The sequence below is a fragment of the Python bivittatus genome, unplaced genomic scaffold, assembly GCF_059951505.1.
Source record: "Python bivittatus isolate LINGU-HERP-01145 unplaced genomic scaffold, Pbiv_v1 ctg000220_np1212, whole genome shotgun sequence".
In the NCBI taxonomy this organism is placed as follows: domain Eukaryota; kingdom Metazoa; phylum Chordata; class Lepidosauria; order Squamata; family Pythonidae; genus Python; species Python bivittatus.
The window spans coordinates 37772679-37796651 of NW_028277048.1; the positions used below are offsets into that span (position 1 = coordinate 37772679).

General features: G+C 42.1%; 1 protein-coding gene across 1 annotated transcript; it reads right to left on the reverse strand.

Annotated features, from left to right (window-relative positions):
* Positions 1–221: 221 nt before the first annotated feature.
* On the reverse strand, positions 222–6831 carry BTBD17 (BTB domain containing 17). Its single transcript, XM_025164732.1, has 3 exons — positions 6738–6831; positions 2381–2657; positions 222–1302 (listed from the first exon to the last, which is right to left on the reverse strand). The coding sequence occupies exons 1-3, from the start codon at positions 6829–6831 to the stop codon at positions 222–224; spliced, it is 1452 nt and encodes a 483-aa protein (XP_025020500.1).
* Between the last annotated feature and the right edge of the window lie 17142 nt (positions 6832–23973).

Here is a 23973-nt window from a genome sequence, read left to right on the forward strand (position 1 = left end):
TTCCTGATTAATTGCCTCTAGAAAAGTCTCCAGATTCAAAGGAGGTTTTTTTAATGCAATGAATTCTCAGAGCATCTCCAATAGGGCCAATATGTATTAAAGATTCAGAGCCTGCATCAGACACTTAAATACTGAACAGTAGAGTCATTGCTATCCTTCATTACAAACCAGTGGTTCTCTCCCTGTGATGTGTCCTGCTGTCTCCTCCCCCCATCTCCCTTCTACTTTTTGATCTTGATTAGTGAGTGGTAGACAGGCTTGACAATGATATGCAGATGCAAAGAGTTGTCAATCAGGTATTCAGAGGTACGTTTCTGCAAGTCAGCATATATCAGGAAATCAGCCACTTCATCTGTGCTTTGGTGGAAGTTGTAGGTGTGTTTGACAAAGACTTTGCCCTGCTGCCTGACGCCCACCAGAATTGTCTTCTGGAAGCTGACGCCTGCAAAATCTGAGCTGGTTGTGGCTGGAGTGATAACCAGACGGGGGCGTCCATCCTCAATTCTGATAGGCTGGATGGCCCCCGAGAGAGAGTCAGAATAGACAGGGCGCAGGCTCACTGGGAGCCAGCGAGGAGAGAAGAGGACATTCCATGTAACTCTCTTGGCAGAATCATGGTTGCTGGGTCCCAGCTGGGTCTGGAAACTGGTACTACGGTCATCTCTAGCAGGGTTATTAATGACCCATTGGGACCCCCAAGACATGGAGAGGTAGTTACGGGGCAAGAACATACTGCAGTTGACATCAAAGTATTTGGCAAAATGGATTGGGGAAGCTGAATGGAACTGGAAGGCTTGGAAGAGCAAATCCTGCACAGTGTTGTAATGTTTCACCATCATTGGAGACTGTTTTTGCAGGTGGAAAAGATGGCTAGGGGAGATCATAGGATAACGCAGGGATCTCAGGATCTTCTCTACTACAGGTTCCTCAGGCTGGTATGTGGCAATCCATTTCTCCACAGCTGTGTACAACTCCAGTTCACTCTGTAGGACCAGGTCAGATCTTTCAAGCAATAGTAGCAGCAAATCTAGGCTTACGGAGGCCCACTCAGCACTACTCATTACAGCAGAGAGGTTCCAGGCCAGAAACTGGAGGCAGCTCTCCTGCAGAGTCTCATCACCAATCCCCACTGCATAGTGGTACCATCCCACCACATGGCCTTGGTTTGACTCACTAGCCAAGTGGCCTCTCATATACTCAACTATCCCTCGCTGCAAACTGGACACACGATATTTAGTGGCTAGACGATGAAGTGGGATGGCTTCATGGAGGAATATGGAGATCTCACCACAATATAGATACCTAGAGAAAGAAGGCAATGAGAATTCATTTTTTTCATACCAAATTAAATAATCATGCTGACACTTTACAATAAAACTGCTTTCCCCCACTGCCCTTCCAATGGGGACAAAAGAGGTGGCTGGTTGCATCTCTTTAGCCACCCCCACAGTGCCCTAGTACTGTAGCTCAATCTACAAGTAGAGTATGTTTTTTACAAGTATCAAATTTGGATACACGTCCAGTGGTGGACGTTATTTTAACATGCATCCACTCATCATCATGGGTTAGATACTGCTATGCTGAGGTAATGAGGGGCAGCTTGACCATCATGGCTAAAGAGCCACTTCCATCTCACTTCCCTTCCTGCAACAGATCTCCACTCCCAAGGAACGCTGGTGGTTAAAGAATTGCTTCCCCTCCCCCCAACTCTTCTCTTTCTATTCCTCCAAGCCTGAACAACCTAGAGATGTGCTGCCAGGTCTGATACAGTTGGTCAGAGAAGTGGGAAAGATGGCCCTTCTGTACAGCAGAAGAGCCCCAACTTTCCTGCTGCCAAAAGGAGAATAGTACTGGAAAATGGTGGCAAATGACCAGCAAGAGAAACACGCCTGCAGCAGCCTCGGGTAGTCAATAGGAGGAGGACAGATCTGTGTCCCAGGCTTACATCAATACAACTTCCTGCAAAGGGACTGAACAGCAAGATTTGCATCAGTGGAAGGTGGAAAACACTGGAAGACCCAAGATGAGCACAGGCTGCTTCACAGTGGGCCAGGAGGTTGAGTTGAAGGCAACGTTGTGCTTATAACCCCTAGAAAGCGCAGGATGGCATGATGCTATGGTTAGTGAGCCATGCAGAAAAGTCCTCCATATCTCAGTAAATAGTGTTCCCAAACCTGTTTATTGCTGACAGTGCTGTATCCAAGATCATCTCAACAAGGTCAGTAGGAACAAGGGAGGGAAAGCTGAAAGACAAACTCTGCCTTCAGAAGTCTAGCACCCATACTTGTACAGAGTCAACAGTTCACACACTGCCTCCCTCTGACTAATCCATGATGTTTCCCTCCCTGTCTGCATGCAGAGCATGCAACAGCCTATTTACCTGATGAACTTTTCAAAAAGGGCCACATTCTCATGTGGCTCATGCAGGTTAAGCACTGTCTGGTTCTGCAACAGAGTCTCAAAGATCTCACTTTGTAAGCTGAGCATCAGCTGGTGGGTGTGAAAGACTTTGACTTCATCAGAGCCAGCCGTGTGGACCCTCAGGGTGGTGTCACTGGTGTTCCCATTGAGTAGAAGCTCTTGAAGCCGCTTCAGCAACAAGTGTGAATGGTTGATGGTAACCATTGTGGGATCCCCACTGGTATCTGCCTTCTGGACTGCAGTGGATGTGACAGAATGACATGAACAGGCAGTGAGATTATTGTCCAGGAAGATAGGACAGAAGAAAATTCAGGGCAACTGGGATGGTTGTATTGACATTAATGTTTGGCACAAACCAGAAGGAGTTTGCCAAGAGGGTATGTGACAGAGTACCTTTGCAACCAGACTTTATTAAATACTGTCCTAGCAAATTCAAATCAGTTTGCACCAAACTTTATGCAAGCAAGAGGGAAAACAAAGAAAGTGTGACATCTTTTCCTCTGCGGCATTCTACCCAGCCAGACTTCCTCTCCGTGCAGCTAAGCAGAAAACGAAGCATTCAGTAGAGGCTGAAAGGTTTTCACAGTAAGGACATTACTCTCAGTTACCTCTCCAGCTAACCATGGTTATTTACTTTGTCTGGAGCACTGATGAGCATTAATTGTGTCCCTGGCCATCAAACATTTACCCATCCCTGGATTAGGGAAAAAACAATATTGCTCCCTAGATTTCTATTTTATTTGTTTCCTTTCACATTAGAAGAGGCAGAGTGGAGTAAACAGGGCCAGGATTTTTGCTGCAGGGCTTGGACAGCATTAGTGGTCTTCGCTGTTGTTGTTAGAGCCTATTTTAGAGCTTACCCTAGAATGTTCATACGTTGCCTGCCTCAAACCAATGGGTAGCCCTGCTGCTGAGTTTTAGCAATTGTGGCTGGAGGGAGTCTGCTGGCCATGAAAAGGACCCTCTGGGAATCTCGGACCTCAATTTGCTTACTCCTGCCTAAAATCACTATGAATGTTAACCACGGTGTTTGGACAAAGCAGGGAAGTAAAAAGCAAGGAATAACTCCAGTGTTCAATCGGAATTTAGCTCTATGAACAATCAAGCTTCTATTCTTCTGAGTGTGCCTTCAGTTGGCTTTAATAACTTCCAGAGAACACAATGTTGCCCATCAAATTAAGTTTACATACTACTCCTCACATAAACAAATTAAAAAAAAAATCTCACAATTGGAATGGCTTCCTTACCTAAACTTCAGAATGATTCTACTACTTAGATATATTTCTCTGTTTCTGGATGAACCTCACTCCATGAAGTTCTGTGGTAGTGATTCCTGGTGATGAGGAGACAATGATGACTCCACTTGAGTTGGTGTCAGTGAATAATAGGGCTCCAAGGGTGGATTCTGGCTGTAGTGTCATTGTAGGATATGCTGTTCCTTATAATTGTCATTTATCAAGCAGCTATGGAGCCAGTTTGGTGTAGCGGTTAAGGCGCCAGGGTAGAAACTGGGAAACTGGAAGTTCTAGTTCCACCTTGGGCTCAAAAGCCAGCTGGGTGACCTTGGGCCAGTCGCTCTCTCTCTCAGCCCTAGGAAGCAGGCAAGGGCAAACCCCTTCTGAAAAACCTTGCCAAGAAAACTGCAGGGACTAGTCCAGGCAGCTGCCAGGAATCAACACTGATTCAAAGGCACCAAAAAAAAAAAAAAAAAACAAGCAGCTACAATCCACTCTGCACTGTACAAAGAATCAGGGATAGATTTTGTTCCTTGTTTAGGCCTGTCACAGTCTCAGACTCTCTTAGCTCAAAGCTGTAAGATGAGACATACCTTTGCAGAATAATGAAGAGGGTCAAAGCAATGTCTTGTCATAAAGCTTTTTATAACCACTTTGCTTATATGAAGGCAGTGATGTTGTCTTGGATGTTGACATAATGATTTCTGAATCACAAGGAGCCCAGAGTGTTTGGTCAGCATCTTTTTATTGGAGTTAATTAAAAGGAGATAATCTGGCATCTACACATTTCTCCTGAGAGTTGTGTTGTTATTTTTAAGGAAATTGTCATTAGACTTTGGAGAAAGCACCCTATCCTTGGATTTGATGTAAGGTGTATGTGTGAATGTGTACGCGTGCATATGTGTGTTTGTGGAAAAAATAATCATTGGTGCAGGGAGTGAGAGAGATGTGAATCAGTAAATAATATCTGGGCTTGCAAGGCTATCTCACAGCATGTTATCCATTTATGTTATAGGGTAGAAATAATCTCTGGGGCTCACTCTTTATTTGGTGCACACCAACAACACTGTGTTTAAGAATGCTCAAGGATGCATTCCAACTAATGCACATGCTTAATTCTTTGAGTAAAAAAAAAAGGGGTATTAGGTTCTTATTTATGTTTATTTATGCAGCCTAAATTCTTGGCCTTTGAGAAGTTGTAGTAATCATTTCTAGATCTGTAAGAGAACATAGACAGCACATTCAAGGTTTTAGCGTATCTCACCATGTCTAGCTTCTTGCCGTTTGGGATGGCCTTTTATAATTACATTTTGCAGCCCCAGATGGTCTCCAGCCCTCCACCACAGAGGACGGCAATTACGCCTGCTATTCCTTGAGGGTGTCAGAGCATACACTTTATGACACTTGGGAGCTGGATCTGAGCCACCAGCTCCCCAGCCATCATTAACTCAATGAAATCACTGCCGTCCAATGAATTAAATGCTCGCGCTAAGCCAAGTTGTGCTTCAGGGCCACCCTGGGGGAAAGAAAGCTGAGCCTGTTCACATTCTCTGTCTCTTGGCTTGGTTCTTGTGCCCAGTCCAACTTGGGCAGGGATGAAAGGTTAACATTCAAAGGCAAGTAAACAAACCCCCCTTTCTCTCAAGGACAAAGAGCCACAGTGCAGTGGGAAAAGGCTCCTTAAAGGGGAACGCACCCAACGTGGCTGTTTCTAGGAAAACATCACTTTTGTTGAAGTCACTTCAAAAGGAAAAGTGCTGGTGACTCTTTGCTCCAGAAGGGAGAGGAGAAACAACCACACAATGTCCTCTTTCAGCCTCATATTATCCACCTCTCTGTATGTCTTTTTGTGTGGCCTCCATATACCCATATTCCAGATTTGTTTGATATTTGTATGAGATGCTTCCTGCATTCAGCTGTGAGAAATTGATATGCTTGGTTCACCGTGAGGCAGAGCATATTAATGAGGGAATGTTCTCATTTTAATATTGACTTCCAACCCCCACCCCCACCCCTTTGCTCACAATCTCAAGAAAGTTCATGCCTTTGGCTTGTCATAAAGTGCTAACATTTAGAATGTCAGAAAATGAGTTAAAGCACAATAATACAATCTAATTCCCAATATCACCGCTCCCTTGGGATAGTTGGGAGCACAGGATGCTGATGAGTTAGGTACAGTCATTCCATTCATAGTCCTATCCAGCTGGGCTATGAAGGAGCATCTAACACAACCCACACTTTTCCTTTTGACTTTCTTGCACCCATCAATGCCAAGTAAATCTAGCCCAGACTGTATTTTTAAAAATCCTTATTTTGGCCAAAGGATTAGCTTCCTCTAGAAACAAATACAGCTCTGATCATTCAAGTTGAATTGGAGATTTGGAATGGGAGATGCAACATGAAATCCAGCAGTGAAAAGGTACAGGAGGTTATCTGTGTTGTTTATTATTGTTGTTATTGTTATTCAAAACCCCTTTTCTGTTTCAGCAATAATCCAAGTGGCTCCCATGAAGAAAAATAGGATGCCAATGCATGTATTCTCTTTCCAGCACAGTCCTGTAAGTCAAAGTTTCAGGACCAGGCGAGTTGCTAGGTGAAACCTGAATGAGCCCGACTTTCAAAGTTGTGATAATCCTCACTCAGGGACAGTCTGCTCAAGCCACACACATTAGCCTGACTTGAGACTGTTGCTCTATCAAGGAGCATTAGTAGCTGGGGAACAAGCCCATGACTTCCTGGGCTCATGAATTTGAGCCAGGCTCTTTTCTAACCTTGGAGTCAGCAGTGTGGAATCCTTTGCTTTGGAACAGAAGAGTCTCACTCATTCCCTGTGCTAAAGCCACACGCCAAAGTAAGGTTATGGGGCTTGATTTTTAAAAAAATCTATTATAGATGCATTGCACATGGCTAACACACTTCTGGAGGATACCCCTTAACAGACCCTTTGCTGGTTCAGATGTTCTGTCACAAAAGTTCACCTTCTAGCCATTTGGGGGTTTCCACACTCACGCTGTGCACAATGCGACCCCAAACCCAGCAAGTTCACCTTGAGTGTCCCTTCCCAGCAGCCTTTCCTCTTACCTGCTTGGACAGCCAGGCACAGCAGTGACAGGGCGGCCCAGGAGCAGGCCCATCGCCGGGGTGCAGCCTGCTGAGTCCCTAGACCTTTAGCCATGGCTTTTTCCTGGAGAAGTTCCAGAGAAGGAATAAGCCCTCGACTGAGCAGGCTAATGTGTCTGACTCTTTATGTAGGACACTGACTCTCCCGGTCCCGCTTGCCATTGATTGGTGGAAAACTAGCAACAGCTGTTACCAAGGAAACCAGTTAAGATTGTGAATGGATGCCTTTGGGGCATTGTGGGACTCCCAGGCGGTTGCCAGAGCCTCCCTGAGGGAGTAAGACTACCTTGATTCCTCAGCATGCTGGAAGCTGAGCAGTAGAACAAAGGGGATCCATCGTTAGGCTTTTGCTTTTCTAGTATCTCAGTTTTGAAAGTTAGAACACTTCTTTTTTCTCTGCACAATGGTCAAAGAATACTGAAGATGTTTCCTACTAGAGTAACAGAAGAACAAATCCTTTCCCCAGCTTTGATCTTTGCATATTTTGGGGGGGGGCAGATAGGTTATCAGCTGACTGCAGGGTGGCAGCAGAACTTCAGATTTCCTGTGTGGTCAAGTGTGGGACATTCTGCTCTTTGACATTTGCTGTTCCGAAAGAGGTGTATGTCACCATACCATGGCCATCAGTGAGCCACCTAGTTTTCCAAGGGACGTGGAGCAGCACTCTAGATAAATCTGACACACTAATGGACGAAATAGTGATATGATTCCACAGTATCAAGCAGAGGAAAAGATAGCAGACCGCATTACATATGCTTACTAGCAACAAGCAAGAAAAATCTGGCTTGTACTCTAAAAGTTGCAGTTTGGCACCCCAGGAGAGATTTGGAGTGACTTGCACTATTTCAAATTCATGAGGTTATTGGTCTGTGTAGTAAATGTAGACTTCAGTGTATTGTAATCTACTAATTGAATGCTTGGCTAGCAACCTAGAACCAGGTTCATCTGCCCACATTATTGGGCAGTTCAGAATCTATCAGAGCTAGAACAAAAGTGGAGATAGAAGAATAAATGTTGGCACGTCTATGCATGGATCATGCTTAAGCCTTTCTCAGGAGGAACATCCTAACTATTCACTCTCCAACTATCCTTTTCTCAAGAAAACAGAGGTCCCAATTTAGTGAGAAATCAACAGTGTGGGGAAGTTCCAGCTGACTATATCTGATCACACAGAAAAGTTATGTGAAAGCAATATGAACCAGCAATAACTGAACTGCACCAGCATGATACATTTTTTATAGCATTGAACAGGGAGAGAAGGACCCAAATTCAAATTGCCCGTTGACCAAGGAGTTCATTGAGTTATAAACCATCTGAGAGAGGGAGGGAGGGAGAGAGAGAGAGAGAGAGATAATAGATCTAGGTAGGTACAGTATAGAGAGAGATGATGATGATGATGATGATGATGATGATGATGATAGATAGATAGATAGATAGATAGATAGATAGATAGATTAGAGATAGAGATAGATGATAGATGATAGATAGATAGATTAGAGATAGAGATAGATGATAGATGATAGATGATAGATGATAGATGATAGATGATAGATGATAGATATTCATGGCACAGGGTTGGGTTACTTGCTGGACCACCTACTGATTCTGCCCATCTCATAAGATCCAATAGATTGAATATGCTCCTATAAAAGAGTCATCTGTTGGGACCCAGCAGTTGTGCCTTCTTTGTCACGGCACCTGCCCTTTGGAACTGCATACCCCGGCCCCTGGCCCAAGATTCAGATGGTCCTGGCTCTGTTGGTTTTCCATAAGGATTTGAAGACCAAGCCTTTTCCCCAGGTGTTGGACTGGGGTGCTGGATAAGCCTGTCTGTAACAGGAGGAAATTGAACAGTTGAGGGTTGCCCTCAGTTGTGCTATGCTTTCCTTGTGTTGTTTTTATCGTGTTGCTTTATAATTTTGGTTTTAATCCTGTGTTAGCCAATCAGAGTTGCAATTTGCAAGCTGAGTGGCTATATAAATCTATTAAATACATACATACATACCATGGTTGTTATGAGGACTATATAAGAAAAGTCCCTCATATAGACTATGTTAAGCTCCTCAAGAAAAAGTAGTATAAAAATGTAATTTCTTGCACCATTTCAGCTCTTTTGTATCAGAGTTATTTCAGTTATAATATTTTTACTTAGAAGACATCATCTGTATAAGTCCTACAAACTGTGTGTGTGATTATGAGTGCATATGTATATGTGCATGCACACACACACACACGTCTGTTTTTCTACCTGTAATTTTTCATGTATTCTTATTTCATGTTTAAATATATATGAATTACTGTTCGGGCTTTGTTCAGAGAGGGAATTTATCTGCATAGTAAATGACTGCATAAATCCATCCTTATTTTTATAGTATGTATTCTATATGCCTATGTTCAATTAATAGTAAAATATTATAGATGGCTTTTCTTCCAATGCAATTTTTGGATAAAGTGCTATTTAATAAATAAATTATGCTTTATCTGAAGAGACGTTCTTAAAAGGATACCATAATATGGCCATACTATATAGCAGTTGGGTAATTTAAACAGTTGGAGGGAGGAAATAAAAAATAATGTTAGGAGGTTTTGTTGAAGCCCTTATATACGTTGAGTAATCTGTCCACTGTTTCTACTTGTAGTGTTCAAAACTCACTGGAGTTTTATCATTAATTTTTCATGTTCACCGTATCTGAAATTTCTAATGTCTCAGTAGCCTAACAGTGTCAAAGAGCTGAATGTCTGGGAGTCTTGTAAATGTGAGACTCAAGTGTTTTGCTCTTTTCCACGTCAGTCAAGCATTCTGCTTGCCCTGGGTTGTGAAAATAGCTTGACTGAGTCAGTGGGAAAGGCTATGGCAGGATGGCCCAAATCTGGAGAGGGAGATGGGAATCAAACTGTCAGGCCAGACTTGAAAAGCTTGCACTGGAGGGGGCAGGGAAGAGTTTACACTTCAGTTGCTTGCTTAATTCAACCCAGATGTCTGCATAAATCCAGACAGCTACTCAATAAATAAGAACAAGCTAATATTTCCCCAGCTGTGACCAAATTGGATGTATCACAGATGAAAGTCATTGTGTTTGCCGGAGCATGACCCCGGGATAGATGAAAATGAGTCAGTGCTCAGACAGAGGAAGAGGAGGCCTCACTGTGACTTTTGCTGGCAAAAATCCACATCCACAGCAGGGTGATTTCTCCTGGCCCATCAAATGGAGTCATGTCCTCACAACCAATCACCAAGGCAATTTACAGCCTTGCCTGTATAATTGGAGCCTATCCCCAGCTCTTAATCACTCTGCCAAGGGGCCTTAACATGGCTATAGAAATAGCTCATTATACTTCTAATGTCCCCTCTTTGCACTTTGCAAAAGGCTCAATACTGCCACTAGACATATGTGTAAATATGTTCCCCTCTTCCTGTGAATAGAGCATCATCTCTTTTACCCACCTTTAGTCTTTCTAGTCAGTTTTAAATGTCTAGAAACAGCTCCTTATCTTTGGAAGATCAGAAATTGTCCAGTACTACTGGGTCCAGGGATGACCTCTTGAGGAGGGGATAGACCACCACCACCTTTAAGTCAGGTGGAACTGCCCTCTCCCATAAAGAGATATTCACTACTGCTACATGTCACCATCTAGGTGGCCTTGACCAGCCAGGAAGGACATGGATCAAACACACAGGTGGCAAAATTTGCACTCCCAAAGACTCTGTCCACTTCCTCAGGAGTCACTGGATCAAACTCAGTCCAGATAACCAGGCAAGATGGGCCCCAGTTATCTTCACAGGACCAGAACAGCCAGAGGCAAACTTGGAAGGAATGGGAGTGGTTTTATCTGACAGATGTTTAACATAATCCTCACAGCGGTCCTTCAAGGACCCTAACCCCTCCTTACCCAGGAGGGATTGAGTCACCTGAAACAGGGTTGCCAGGTGGTAATTTGCAAATAAAATAAGGGTGGAGAAATAAGTAAATTTGCCACCCTTATATCACCTCAAGGTAGTACAGGCTCTTACCTGTGCTCCATCAGACTTGCGCTTCATCCTCCTCCAGCAGCACTGTAGGGGTCTCTTATATCGCTTCATTTCCTGCACTTCCTCTGAAAACCAGGAGGCCCTCCAGGATCTACACAAATAGAGAGTCAACATAGGTGTGATCCAGTTCAAGGCCATCATTCCAAGCAGCAACCAAGACCTTGGTCAAACCATGCACCAGAACTTCAGGAACACCCCAAGTTCCCACTGCAGTCCCACAAGGTTTATTGGGTGCCTGCGTTAGACTGATCAAATATTGTTGTCAAGAGGTTGTTCTGCCACAGTATGAACCATCTATGCTTCTCTCCATCCAGTAAACAATTCCGGTGCCCTTGATGGTACCAGTAAATAAACATGCTCTGGGTTTCTAGGTCTGCAACGATCAACACACTCAAATGTTCTATTTCAGCTGCATTGTAATCATCCTAGTTACAGGGGCAGCCTTCACTTCTTAAAATCAGGATATTAACAGCATATTTGCTCACTATTAACACATCTAGCTTTGTTGACTCCGGATTACTATTTCTTGCAGGGTAAAGAGGAGCCAAGGTCTGATTATGCCCTGCTGCATACTAATGAGATGTAATATGTGGATCCCCAGGGAATTGGGTTGTTGTGTGAAATACAGGGAGTAAGCCCTCCTGCGCCTAGCACCCAACACATCTACCTATCCCTTGGGGTACAGAGAGGGGGCTACTGGCTGCATTAATCTTTGGGAGACATGTTGTTCCCAAAGGTCTCTGCAACATAGCTTTCAGTTCACCTGATAGCCCACAGGCAGCATTTTTCCTACAAAGGGATAATCTCCAGAATGACAGTGTGTCTACCTTGTTCCCTATGAAGGGCAGAATCTGTTTATTCTATTGTTTGCTTTTTATAACTGAGATGTGAGCATTGTAAGACTGAGTAGGGTAAGCTCCCTGTTCCTAGGGACTATCATCTACAGGGCCCAAGGATTTAAACCTTCTTAGCTGCAACCCCTCTTTTTTGGAAAAGTTTATCTCTTGTCTGAGACCAGGTTAGCCCTGCTATGTTGAGTGTTAGGAAAGCTGTAAAAATGTGGGTTTTTAACAGTGACCTGGGATAGGATTCAGCATACATTGCAAGTCCCCACTCTGGGTTCTGTCTCAGTGTTTATTACTCCTTAATGGCTGTAGCTTTCCTGGAAATGGTATTGGCTATTGTTAACTGTCTTTTGTGATACTGTTTTATTTTAATCTTCTTACTGAAAGAAAGGAATGTAAGCCACTGAGAGTCCCTTTCGATTGGAGCATATAAGCCCCAACCAATAAATAAATAATGCAAAATGAACTTCAACTTTGTCTACATTTCCAATTATAATATGAATATATCAAACACATACAAACTATATATACAAGTAGTCCTCGCTTACCAGCCATTTGTTCAGTGACTGTTCAAAGTTACAATGGCGCTGAAAAAGGAGACTTATGACTGGTCCTCAAAGTTCCAGTCATCACAGCACCCCATTGTCATGGTATCACGATCTGGGCACTTGGCAAGCGGCTTGCACTTTCAACAGTTGCAGTGTCCTGCAATCAAGCGATGACCATTTGTGACCTTCCCTGCCAGATTCCCACAAGCAAAGTCAGTGGGGAAGCCAGCAGGGAAGGTTGCAAGTCGTTCCAGTAAGTTGCTCACATCTTGTGATGGAATGGTTTGATGAAGGTCACGCTCGGGGAGATAAGCGTTTCCTTAGCCCCTAGCAGGAGCGTGGGAAGTTTAAGAAATTGAGACTGGCACCACCCTAAGGAATTCACGGTGTTGTGGCTTGCTGGCTTGGGAACTTAGGTTCAGTCTGGAGAGATTTCTGTCTTGAGGTGGAAGCTAGTAAACGCAACAGAACTGTATTGCAGTGTCTCGTGGAGTTCTTTGCGCTGAACCTGACACATCTTCCCCTACCCGGCAGAAGCTGGCTCTGCTGCACTCATGCTGCACCTCATGGGCCATTCGTGCACCCTCACCCTCAGCAGCAGCTATCCCCAGCTCCGCTGCACTCGTGTCACATGCCACGCCTTGCCTGCCTGCTGGCCTGCTTGTGAGCCACCCAGGGTTTGCTTAACAATCCTCGCTTAACAATGGTAATGTGGAGTGCTGGGATTGCCATTGCTAAGCAATGTGGTCATGGGACGTTGCACTTTACAACTGCATCGGTTAGTGATGGAAATTCCAGTCCCAGTTATGGTTGTTAACCAAGGACCACCTGTATATATGACCTATGTGTCTACTCTTCCATTCTTTTTTTTTTTCAACAATTTTATTAAGAATTTTGGAATGAACTTTAAAAGATAATACAAAGTAAATGAAAAAGAAAAAAGAAAAGAAAAGAAAAGAAAAGAAAAGAAAAGAAAAGAAAAGAAAGTGAAAAATCCCCCCTTTTAAGAAAGCGACTTCCTACACTCATCACAAGTATAAACAAATTCATAATTTCTTCACCTCTCTTAATTAACAAATATAAAACTCTTCATCCCATAACCCATCTCTTAGTAATAAACAAATCAAATAAGATTTTCTTCTTATCCAGTTGTCAGCAAAAAGTCAAAACAGAGCTGTAAAATATTAAAATTAATTGACAAATATAAAACTCAACTTTCCACATCTCGACTCTTAGCTGTAAGCAAAACCTCATTTAAAAGTCATTAAAAGGTTCCAGTATCCTAGTATAAACAAAACAAACCTGAAGTTTAACCTAACGAAAAGAGACAATTGCTCCTTTAAAAAAAAAAAAATCAACTCTAATACACAACCCATTCTAAATGCCAACCATTCCAGAGATAACCACCCAAAAACAGCATATCCCATTCAAATAAACATTCCATATCTCAATTCTATATTATTCACAAATATAAACTAATCCCAGCATTCTAATACAAAAAAAAAAGACTAAATTTAACCTAATGAAAAGAGCTAGTTTTCCTAAAAAAAAATTCACACAATTAGATGCTAAGTATTTAGATACTAAACAATTAGGATACAGGAAATAGCTATAAAGTAAAACATTTAAATACCAAATAAGCAAATCCAGTATACCACATTTTTGCAGTCAAAATATCAGTAAATCTAAAAATAACCACTCAGAATAACATGTCCCATTTTAACCCTGGTCAAATAAGCTGACTGCTTTTTTTTTTTTTTATACAGAACAATCTTTCTGCATAATCCATTCCAGAAGTTGTTGATCCTTATTATGAATTTCTTCCATACTTTAAGCATTCTCTTTTGTAAATCCAACCAAAAATAATTATTCCCATTACTCTCTGGGATTGTCCTTTTTATTTCCTTCTTAATTTTTAAAACCTCATACATCTGAGTTTGCATCTGAGGGCAGGTTCTTATCCAAAGTTTCATTCATATCGTTCTCAAATGGAATTTGTTGTATATCTTGTTCTATAACATCTTGTTCTGAAAACAAACAGTTCCCAGAAAGACACAACATAGCTACCATATTTGATTCAAAGTCTCATCACAGTCCTCAGTGGAGTTCCTCAAAGATATCTCTAAACACCATGATAATTTATTTCCTACAAACATGCATTTATTCTTTAAAAATAATTTCAAAGTCTTAATATTCAAAAGTCAACTAAAGCTTTCTGAGCCCTTAATCTTTTTAAAACTTTCTGTAGCCAAAGCCTTGTCTTGCATTTTGCTGTTTATTTTAAATTCTTAAAAGTTATACAAATAAATCTTAATTTTCTTGTATTAAGGTTTGAAGGTACTCACTCACTGGGTATTTGCAGCATTGTCCCTTTGAAGGTGTCTAACTTCATTGAAGCAGTTAGTAAGCAATTTCCAAAAATAGTTAGCAAGGGAAGTGCACAAACTTAGTGTCCCTTGAAAGGCTGTGTTTGCAGCTGGAGCAATTATGGTGAATGCCCCCCTCCACCAGAGATCGCTGTCTTGAGGTCTCTTCATGAGGAAGAGGAACAACTGTAAGGAGAAACAGCTTGGGTGATCTCGTGTCTCCTTCTTAAACCAGAGAGGAACAAAGGAGCCGATCTGCTAACTGGCTCCTTTAAAAAGTCTGCAAGCATCAGCTCCACTTTTTTGCAGAGCCATCTTCATCAGCCATCTTCCCCAGAAGTCCATCTACTCCTCCATTCTGAATGGCCAAAGAATTGTCACAAGTGTAAAGAGTCATGGAGAAAAACTTGATGAAGGAACAGATGATCTCTTAAGGGGGGGAAACAATAACTGAGTCCTGAGAAAGTGGAAAGCATGAGAAAGACATTCAAAATAACTCCACCTTAATTCTCTTTGGTATAAGAGGGGGCAGAGAGAAATTCTGGAGGCTTTCAAGATTGATGTCTGAGGATGGCTAGGTCGGGAAACAGATGCCACAAGAATTATAGGAACGCTACTTTATTATTTAAAGTATGATAACAGAGTCTTGAAAGCTTGCCAGAGACACAGTTTTATGTGAAATAGAAATAACTTTCTAAGCAGGAGAAGATCTCAGCCAATGATACGTTGATCAATTTAAGATATCAACCCCTTAGAAATATTTTAATATACATCACCTAACAGAAATTGGTGAATTAATGGACTGATCTATTCATTAATTCCTCATATTGGCCACTTGGGGTGGCTAAAGATCTTAAAGTGTTAATTAATCTGCAGCAATCTTAAGTAGGTACGCTATAGCATACACCACGTGGACTTTGGGTCATCCATTAATCAAATTCAGAAAGAGAGAGATACACAGATATATACATATATTTATAATAACATGTAAATTTCTTTAAACTCAGCAGTTGGCTAGTTAACTAGGTTCCACAGTTAATTTCATTTGTAATAGAATCAATGTCTATGTTTCATTAGTAGGTTAGCAATAGATTTGATTCATTTTTTTATTTTATCCCATTAACGATCACTCAGCCACTAAAACACCTGTGACTAGAAACTAGGCTGTCCTCTTAATGATTCACAATCATACTGTTAAATGTATGAATTTCCCAAATGACATATCAAATAAGAGAATTAATAAATTGAATCAATGATCTCCTTACCCACTGATAATCTTGGGGCCGATTTAAACATTTTCAATTTCACAAAGCAAAGTTTCCTACTTTGCAGGAAGAGACAAATAAGTAAGAAATGATGATATCTAAAGTGCACCTCTAGTTTATACAATTCATTTGAGTTAATTTGATTATTTAGTGTAACTTTTAATGTTAAGTCCTTTAACATTATTCCACTGTAGTCTTCTATGCATAGGGATGGCAGGTTGAATGGCAGACAGGAGGAACTGGTTTTCCTCTCAATAATTTTACTTTTGAGCTGCCAGACAAGAGACTTCATACAATTTGACTCTGGACAAAGAGCATCTCCTAGTGGCCACATGAATAGATTGAACATTTAGGCTTTCCAGCTGCCTTACAGTCCAAGGTTGTTACTTCAAGTAACAAATATTTTTGGAGACAGAAAGCAAAGGAGCGCTCAGTCTACAGCTTGAGGGCTATCCTTACCCAGCCTGGCTAAGTGAAGGGGTACGTTAAAAGAAATTTAAAATCAGCTCCTTATCTTTATCAGAATAATTGTTGCTGTTTGATGTCACCTGCTAGGACCCTTTTTTCTCTTCTCAGTATTAAGGATTTAGTAGCTAAGCCAAGGGGAGATCATTATAAAAGTAGTTATCATATGGAAAAAAAATTTGGAATGAGATACATATTTGCATCCATAAGATTCTAAAGATTAAATCCAGAGACTTTTCTTTTAGGTTTGATGGACAAACACTTGGAAAAAACTTATGGAACTTTGTTCTTATATATGACAACAGCAGTGAGACTTTTATATGCACAGAGGTGGAAGGACAAGACACTACCTAGGGTGGAGGAATGGATGGTGCGGTTGATGGAGTTAGCTGAGATGGTGAAATTGATGGCTTTGATTTGAGATAAGACATTGTGTAATTTTAATATTACTTGGAAACCTTTTTTGGACCTTTTGCAAGATACAGAAAAAAATGAAATTTTGTTATATGGATTTGATGATTGGAAATAATATGGATTAATAGAAATAATGGAAGTTGTTTTAAACTTAGAGTAAGAGTTGAATGCATACTGTTACTTATATCTGTTGTGAGGAGGACCAGAAGTCAATTCTTTTTTTTTTCTTTCTGATTCTTTTCTTCTCTTTTTTGTCTCTCGCATTTTCTAATCTTTCATACTTATTTCTGAAATTTCTTTTTTCTTTCTATAGTCTTCTCTTAATACTAGTTTTTGTTAGTTTTTTTATTGCTTTTTTATATTTTTGAAATAAAGTTATTATGAAAAAAAAGCAGTTATCATGGTTCATACTGGGAGGGGAGGGATGAAGGGGCCCCTTTCTCATGCTGGGTGAGCCTGGACTGCCAGCCTTTGCTCGTGCACAAGAAGCTTCATGTGGCTACACTGGGCTCCCTGGTGGGAAGACACTAAGTACACTGAGCCACTGCGTTGCCAGTGACTTACCTCTAATCCATCTTATCACACTTACAAGGTATGACTAAAAATCAGGAGGAGCCCAGTAGCACCTTTTCCAACTAACAATGTTATTAAAAAGCATAACCTTTCATTAGATGCTGATGAATCTGATGAAGTGAGCTACAGCTCACAAAAGCACATACCTTTTAATAAAATTGATGAGTTGGAAAAGGCGCTACTACGTTTCTCCTGATTTTTTGGCAAACTCAGCTCTCCTCCTACAATGTCTCCCACGAAAACCAAAGGTATGGCTAGAAAGAGATGTAGGACCCAGGATGGTTTGCATCCCATGATCAAAGTTATTCCTACATGCCTTGTGTCAACCAAATAATCTGGGTCCTGGACTGCTGAACTGCTAACCCTGTTTTCTAGATATACAGTATTTGTGTCAATATTTAAAAAAGAAAATGCCCCATTGGTGAACTGTTCACTGGTGACCAAGAATCCACATAACTTCCTTCAAGTGCTGCTAATTAGCACATCTTCTGCTCTAGTGAGCCCTGCATGGAAATGGTTACAGAAAAGTCATGGGGATCCACCCACAATGATTTCTAATCATTCATGGATTTTTTGTGTTTGATTAGTTTTTCAGTATTGCATTGTTAAAGATTGTCCACTTTCCTCTTAATACTTTGATATAACCTCTTTTTATTATTTTAAAATAAAACTTCAATCAGTAGAACAGCTACCCTATTTCAACAAGGCTGAGTGTATACCCTATGTCATAGGACAAGCGTGCTTCCAGAATACTATATTCAGGGTTTTTAAAGCAGAAGGGAGGGAGGGAGGAAGGAAGGAAGGAAGATTAATACTGCAGGGGAAGGAACCTCCAAGTTTAGAGAAGAACAGGAGAAAAGATTAGCCCTTGAGAAAGAAACATTTCAAGCTGAAAATACAAGATGCAGCTGGAAAAAAGTGCTCAAAGATTAAAAACAAAGTCGTTCGTTGGCCCTTTCAGATGTCAGGTAGAGCTGCATTGCCACCCCACACCTATCTGCTGCTAAGTGAGTGTGCCACGACCAGGCAAATACGGATTCTTGCATTACTAGTGGCAACAGTGCTCAGTGCTACCTGCCATTTGTAGGCTAATCGCTTGGCAGCCCATCTGCCGATGGCTCATTTAGCTACTGGTGTGAAAAACAACAGCTTGCTGAGAAAAGGCACACAGCCTATAGGAGGAAAAACAGAGGGATGGAGAGGAAAGAATGAAAGAAGGAAGGTCAGCTTTGGATAGATAGGTAGATAAAAAGGAGACATAGGAGTCTCCTATTATTGAGATCAGTAAGAGAAAAGGACCTCAGGGCATACCTTGGGTTAGGCATACAGAAACCATACTCACTTGTTTTCAGACAGTGTCACCTGCACTTCCCACCCTTTAATCAGAGGTGAAGTACCTTGGGAAACCGGTGAATAACTGAAATCTGCAGGATTCCTATTAGGTGAATAGCAAAGAAGAATGACTCAGAGTAAGAGCTTCCTCCTGCCTCAATGTTGTTGGGTGTTCAGGTTGTAGGATGCATACATGAGGTCCCCTCCATGTTGTTGTTCTCTGCGTGCAACTGATGGAAAGAGAGAGAGAGAGCCCAGCAGCCAGGGATGCTTCAAATGGCCAGGTGAGCACACATTAAGTGCAACCATCTGTAAAATAGAGGAATGAGTCGATAATAACATCAGCATTAGCCGATAATAACATGATGACTAAATAATTGAATCAGGCAACAACGTCCCTCTCTGATCAAGCAAAGAGAAAAGGCAGATGTAAAATGGCCCTCAGAAAAGAGGCTAGAAGTTGTGTTGTGCTGAAAATGCTGCTGTGTGGAGGATCTCAAGTCCAAGGCTTGCCACCATCTCTAGGGCCTGAGATGGCTGCTCTGACCTTCTCTCTAAATTCCCAGGGCTTCATTTCTGGATTCTTAGCAAAAGTGAAGTCTCCCAGTCTTACTAGAGCTACTAGTAGCAGAATAGAGCTTTTTCTTTAAGATTCACTTCTCTCTTGGAATACCAGATCTGATGGGAGGACTATTTCAATTCTTTGCTAATTGAGGACAATGCTGCTAGAACAACATCTCAGTTTGGTGCTTTTGGGTGCATAGCTCCATTCAGCCCAGTTCTGCCAAGCATTGAAGCTTAATTATATGCTAACTGCATGCTGCCTTGTTCCAGTTTTGTTTTCTCTTTCACATTTTTTAAAAATGTTCCAAATTTTAGAACAGATTGCAGGTGGAAAGTATATTTTTCACCTAATAGATCCCCCCTCCCATCCAAGGTCAAATGGACCATACCAGTAATTGACCAAACCAATTTTTCAGAATTTGCATTGAAAGAAGTTGAATATTTTTATCTGTTCAAACCTCACCCATAAGTCCTAAAAATACAATGCCTCTCTTCAGCCAAGAGCATGAAACTGACAGGAGGATGATTGATTATGTTTCTTGTGCCCCTTTTCTCCAAGGCACACCATCGAGTAACATTCTTCCCTTTTGTCTCAGTGACTTTTAAGAATATAAGAACAGCGCTGCTGACCAAACAAGGGTCTATCCAGTGCAGCATTCAGTATCCCTCAAGAGACAACTAGATGCATTCAGGAGTTCACAAATAACTAGCATTCAAGGTAGGCCATCTGTAATTCTGGAGATGATAATCAACCATCATGAATAGTAACCACTGAAGGCCACTGACTTTCTATGAGTAGGGTAAGCTGAGAGAAGATGACGCTTCATAGCCACCTGTTGGCCATCCAGTGAACTTCATTGGCTCAGCAGAGCTTCCAACCCACCTTTTCCCAGTACTTTTTCTAACATTCCAACATCTATGCCATCCTGGGTCTCATCATAAACAAGATCGCGGCATTCTGCTTTGAACCAAAATTATGTAAAAACTTGCTTCTTTGGGAGAAATTAACAGGGAGACGGGCTGAAATACCATCACATATAGATGGAAACTTGCTCTGCCTCTCCACTTCATCACACAGGGCTTGTGAAGTAGTTGATGTTGTGAAGCAATTCTTGAACCAGGTGATGGACTGAATGAGAGATTGTTCACTGAGAGGCAGAGGCTATCCTGATGTGTTTCTAGATCTCCCACCAGCGTGCTCTACCTTCTGGCAACTTTCATGACACAGTAGAGTAGAAAGACAAAGATCCAGGAAGAAGAGGCTTGGCAAATTACTTCCTTAATTCCGCCAAGAAAACTGCATGGATGTATCACCCAGAGTCAAGCTCAACTCAAGGCTATCTGTCAGCCTTACAAGATAGACCAGATCAGGAAAGAAGACTGCACAGGATGACTAGAACTATTTGTTATTGAGATAGGCCAAAGTAACAGAAGCTTGCAAGTGTGATTGTGCTTTTCCTCCCCTCCCTCTTATACCCCAGTGAGTCAGGGAGGAAACGCCCTGAGTTTCTTAACACTACCTTCCTTTTGCAGGGCTCATTGAAGGCTTCTGAATACAGGTAGTCCTTGTGTAGTGACTGCCTCATACAGTGACTGTTTGTACTTATGATGAAGAAGTAACTTTGCAGGTCTGAAAAGCAAATGAAAGTTGAAGTAAGATCATAAGCACAGTTGCAGTTTCACTTAGCAACCGATTCACTTAACGACTGAGTTGCCGGTCCCAATTGTGGTCACTAAACAAGGACTACCTGTATTTCCCTGAAGGCTACCTCCACGGCTCTCAACAATATCTTTACCTTACCATATCTATCCCAATGCACATTCTTCCTTCCCGCTGCATTTTCCCAAGCAAAGAAAGGGTTTTCCCTTTAATCCTGGAAAGATTATGGCCCTGTTATTTTGGTGGGAATCTCAGTGGTGCTTCTCCAGTTCATGACCAGCTTCCGGCTTTTCTGAACACAGGGTGTTACAATTCTCTGCAAGCAATCTTGCCTCCTCTCCTCCAGGAGAAATATAGAATTTCATTCCTAGAACTTCTAGTGTTCTGATATTTATATATGTTTCTTTACCAATAATCTGCCATGTTATTGTAACTATGGAAGTGTTGCATCCAAGGGCACTTGTTGACATTTTTACAATCATCTCTTACCTCCATTCTGTACAGAGCAGCCTCTGAGAAGGACACTCATGTTCTGGTTTTGCAAACTGCCCAATACATGTAGACAAATGCAGGTAAACAAATGTATGGAAGAGGGACAACATGTGTGTGTAAGAGAGGGGTGGGGAGTGATTTTATCTGTTTGGAAGAGGAGATGAAAGGTTTTTTATTCATTCCTGACCTGCAAGAGGGTTTTCTGCAATTGGGCACTGGAGACAGTAGCAGAAAGGGTGAACACTAATTGATTAACAGTCACTGCAAACTCAAGACTCGGAAAAACTGTAACTAGTAAACATGTCCGTGATTGTAGAGTTATGAATATCAGCACAGATGGACAATGCCACAGAACATGGGCTGCTTTTTTCCCCTCTCCCCAAATTTCTCTAATATTGCACTACCAAATAATTTTTGGCACCATTAGCAACTGGACTCCAATAATGTACCAGTTAAAGGTTTTTGGGCCCCCCCCCCGCAACAAAAGTAGAAGGGAATGAGTAAAAATCTCTCCCTTTCCCCTTCCAATAATGTCATAACATCATTGCCATATTCCTTGATCACTGGAAAATTAGGGGGGAAATGCAGTCCAGCAGCCACAGAAGGATTCCCTTTCCCTGCTCTAGTCTAAACAACGAAGCAAGTAATGTGGGCGTGCTCTCAGATCTCTTGTGTTTACTAGAAGAACTAGTAGCTTCTGTGGCTCAAAATACGTTTGATCGGTGTGCTGGCTGATGTTCTTGGACAAAAATAGCTTTGCAATAATTATTCACATTCTAGTATCCACCTGTTTGGATTGTTGATATGTATTACATCTGGGACTGCTTTGAATGTTGTCCAGAAGCTTCAGTTAATCAAAAACAGGACAGCTAAGCTGCTAAATGGGACCTGCCCATCCAAGTACATTATCCCTGTGCTTGACCATCTGCACTAGCGTTGTCTGTTTCCAGGTCCGCATCAAGCTATTGATATTCACTTTTGAAGCACTGATTGGTTTGGGCAGGATTCCTGGAGGAGGGCCTCTTCCATATGTGCCCCTGCCCGGAACCTTAAGTTCTCAATCTGAGTCTGTCTCCAAGAAATGCATCTTAAAATATGAGAGAGGAAAAAGGAGGGAATGTGGTAAAAGAAGAGTATGCATTACAGAAATGCACCTGAAACTCCCTGGGAAGAAGAAAACCACTTTAGGGAGTAAGAATTTAGAGCAGAGATGCCAGAAGTGCCAGAGGACTCAAAAAAAATCAAGATGGTAGCTTTGATCACATGGTTGCAGCCACCACTTTAGCTTTTTTTTAACCACCTCTACGGATGATCCTGAGACAAGCTGTCAGCAGAAAAAGAGCTAAACAACCTACCTCTACTGCTTTTCCACTCCAAGCCCCTTCTTAGTCATTCTCTCCCAGCCCAACATTCTCATATTTGGTTAACCTCCACTATTCCTGTAGGTAGGCTCAAAGGCAGGAGGCCGCCCGGCGAAGCATCCCTCGTTGTGCAACATCAGTGAGCACCAGCTTCTGGGCAAGTGGGCATCTCAGGGACTGAAGAAGGCTTTGGCCTGATCCTCTTGGGCTTCTGCATGCTTTGGCCCCACAACCAGCCTGGGTAAGGACTTCTATGGTTTCAGACACTGTTTCTGCACCCACATAGTTTGCATAAACAGAAGCTTGGGAGGAATGTGGCTGACAGCAGTGCTCTATGACAGCCCCCCTCCATCTGCGCTGAGCCAGCCCATTCTCCCTCTCCACTCCCTCCTAGGTCTGTCTCAACAAAGTACACACCTGCCACTGCTCCTCCCCCCCCCCTTGCAAGAGTTGAGTCTAGCGGCTTGCTCAGCCTCTTTCGCGCTTCTCCCCCTGGGCTTTTCTCTTTCTCTCTTACCTCTGGCTCCCCACGACAGCCTTGCAGAGGAGGAGGAGGACCCTCTCTTCAGACACCTGACTGCGGAGAATCAGCACGGATCGCTTGCAGCACTGGTGAATATAGGACAGTGATTTCTGCAGCCAAAGCAACAAGGTAAGATTCTACCAGATTGCATCTGTGAAGAGACAACAAAGAATAATCTCTCAGGCAAGCTGAACTGGACTGCCTGGCCTGATCTAGCAAGAGGAAGTGGAACGACATTCCCTAGAATAAATCTGAGCTGTGGTGTTAGTTTGCTTGGTTCTACTAGCCTTGGGATAGAAAGTTGCCACTTACTAGGAAAGGTTGAAGCAAGGGACCAGAGTCCATACAGGGGAATTATGTACAGAAAAACCCTCTAGAAATGCCTCTAGGTCGGTCTCACCCTCTGCCAATCCAGACAGAGAAATAGAACCATTGTGCCTGAAGGAAACTCAGAGGCTATCCCGCCCAATTCTTCTGTTAATGCAGGAAACCCATTGCTACATCATCCCTAATAAAATAACCACTGGAAGGAAGGAAGGAAGGAAGGAAGGAAGGAAGGAAGGAAGGAAGGAAGGAAGGAAGGAAGGAAGGAAGGAAGGAAGGAAGGAAGGAAGGAAGGAAGGAAGGAAGGAAGGAAGGAAGGAAGGCACTTTATACCTACTGGTACAGTTGAATATGGTATATCTCAAAGGGCTGGCTGAGTGGCTCTTGTATTTAAATGTGGTAATCATTCATTTCCGCTATGCTTTTGCAACTGCT

Coding starts and splice junctions, on each gene's coding strand:
- BTBD17 (XM_025164732.1), bottom strand. CDS start 6,831: ATGGCTAAAGGTCTAGGGACTCAGCAGGCTGCACCCCGGCGATGGGCC. Junction 2,658..6,737: donor GTGCCTGGCTGTCCAAGCAG/GTAAGAGGAAAG, acceptor CATCCACTGCAG/TCCAGAAGGCAGATACCAGT. Junction 1,303..2,380: donor CTTTTTGAAAAGTTCATCAG/GTAAATAGGCTG, acceptor TTCTTTCTCTAG/GTATCTATATTGTGGTGAGA.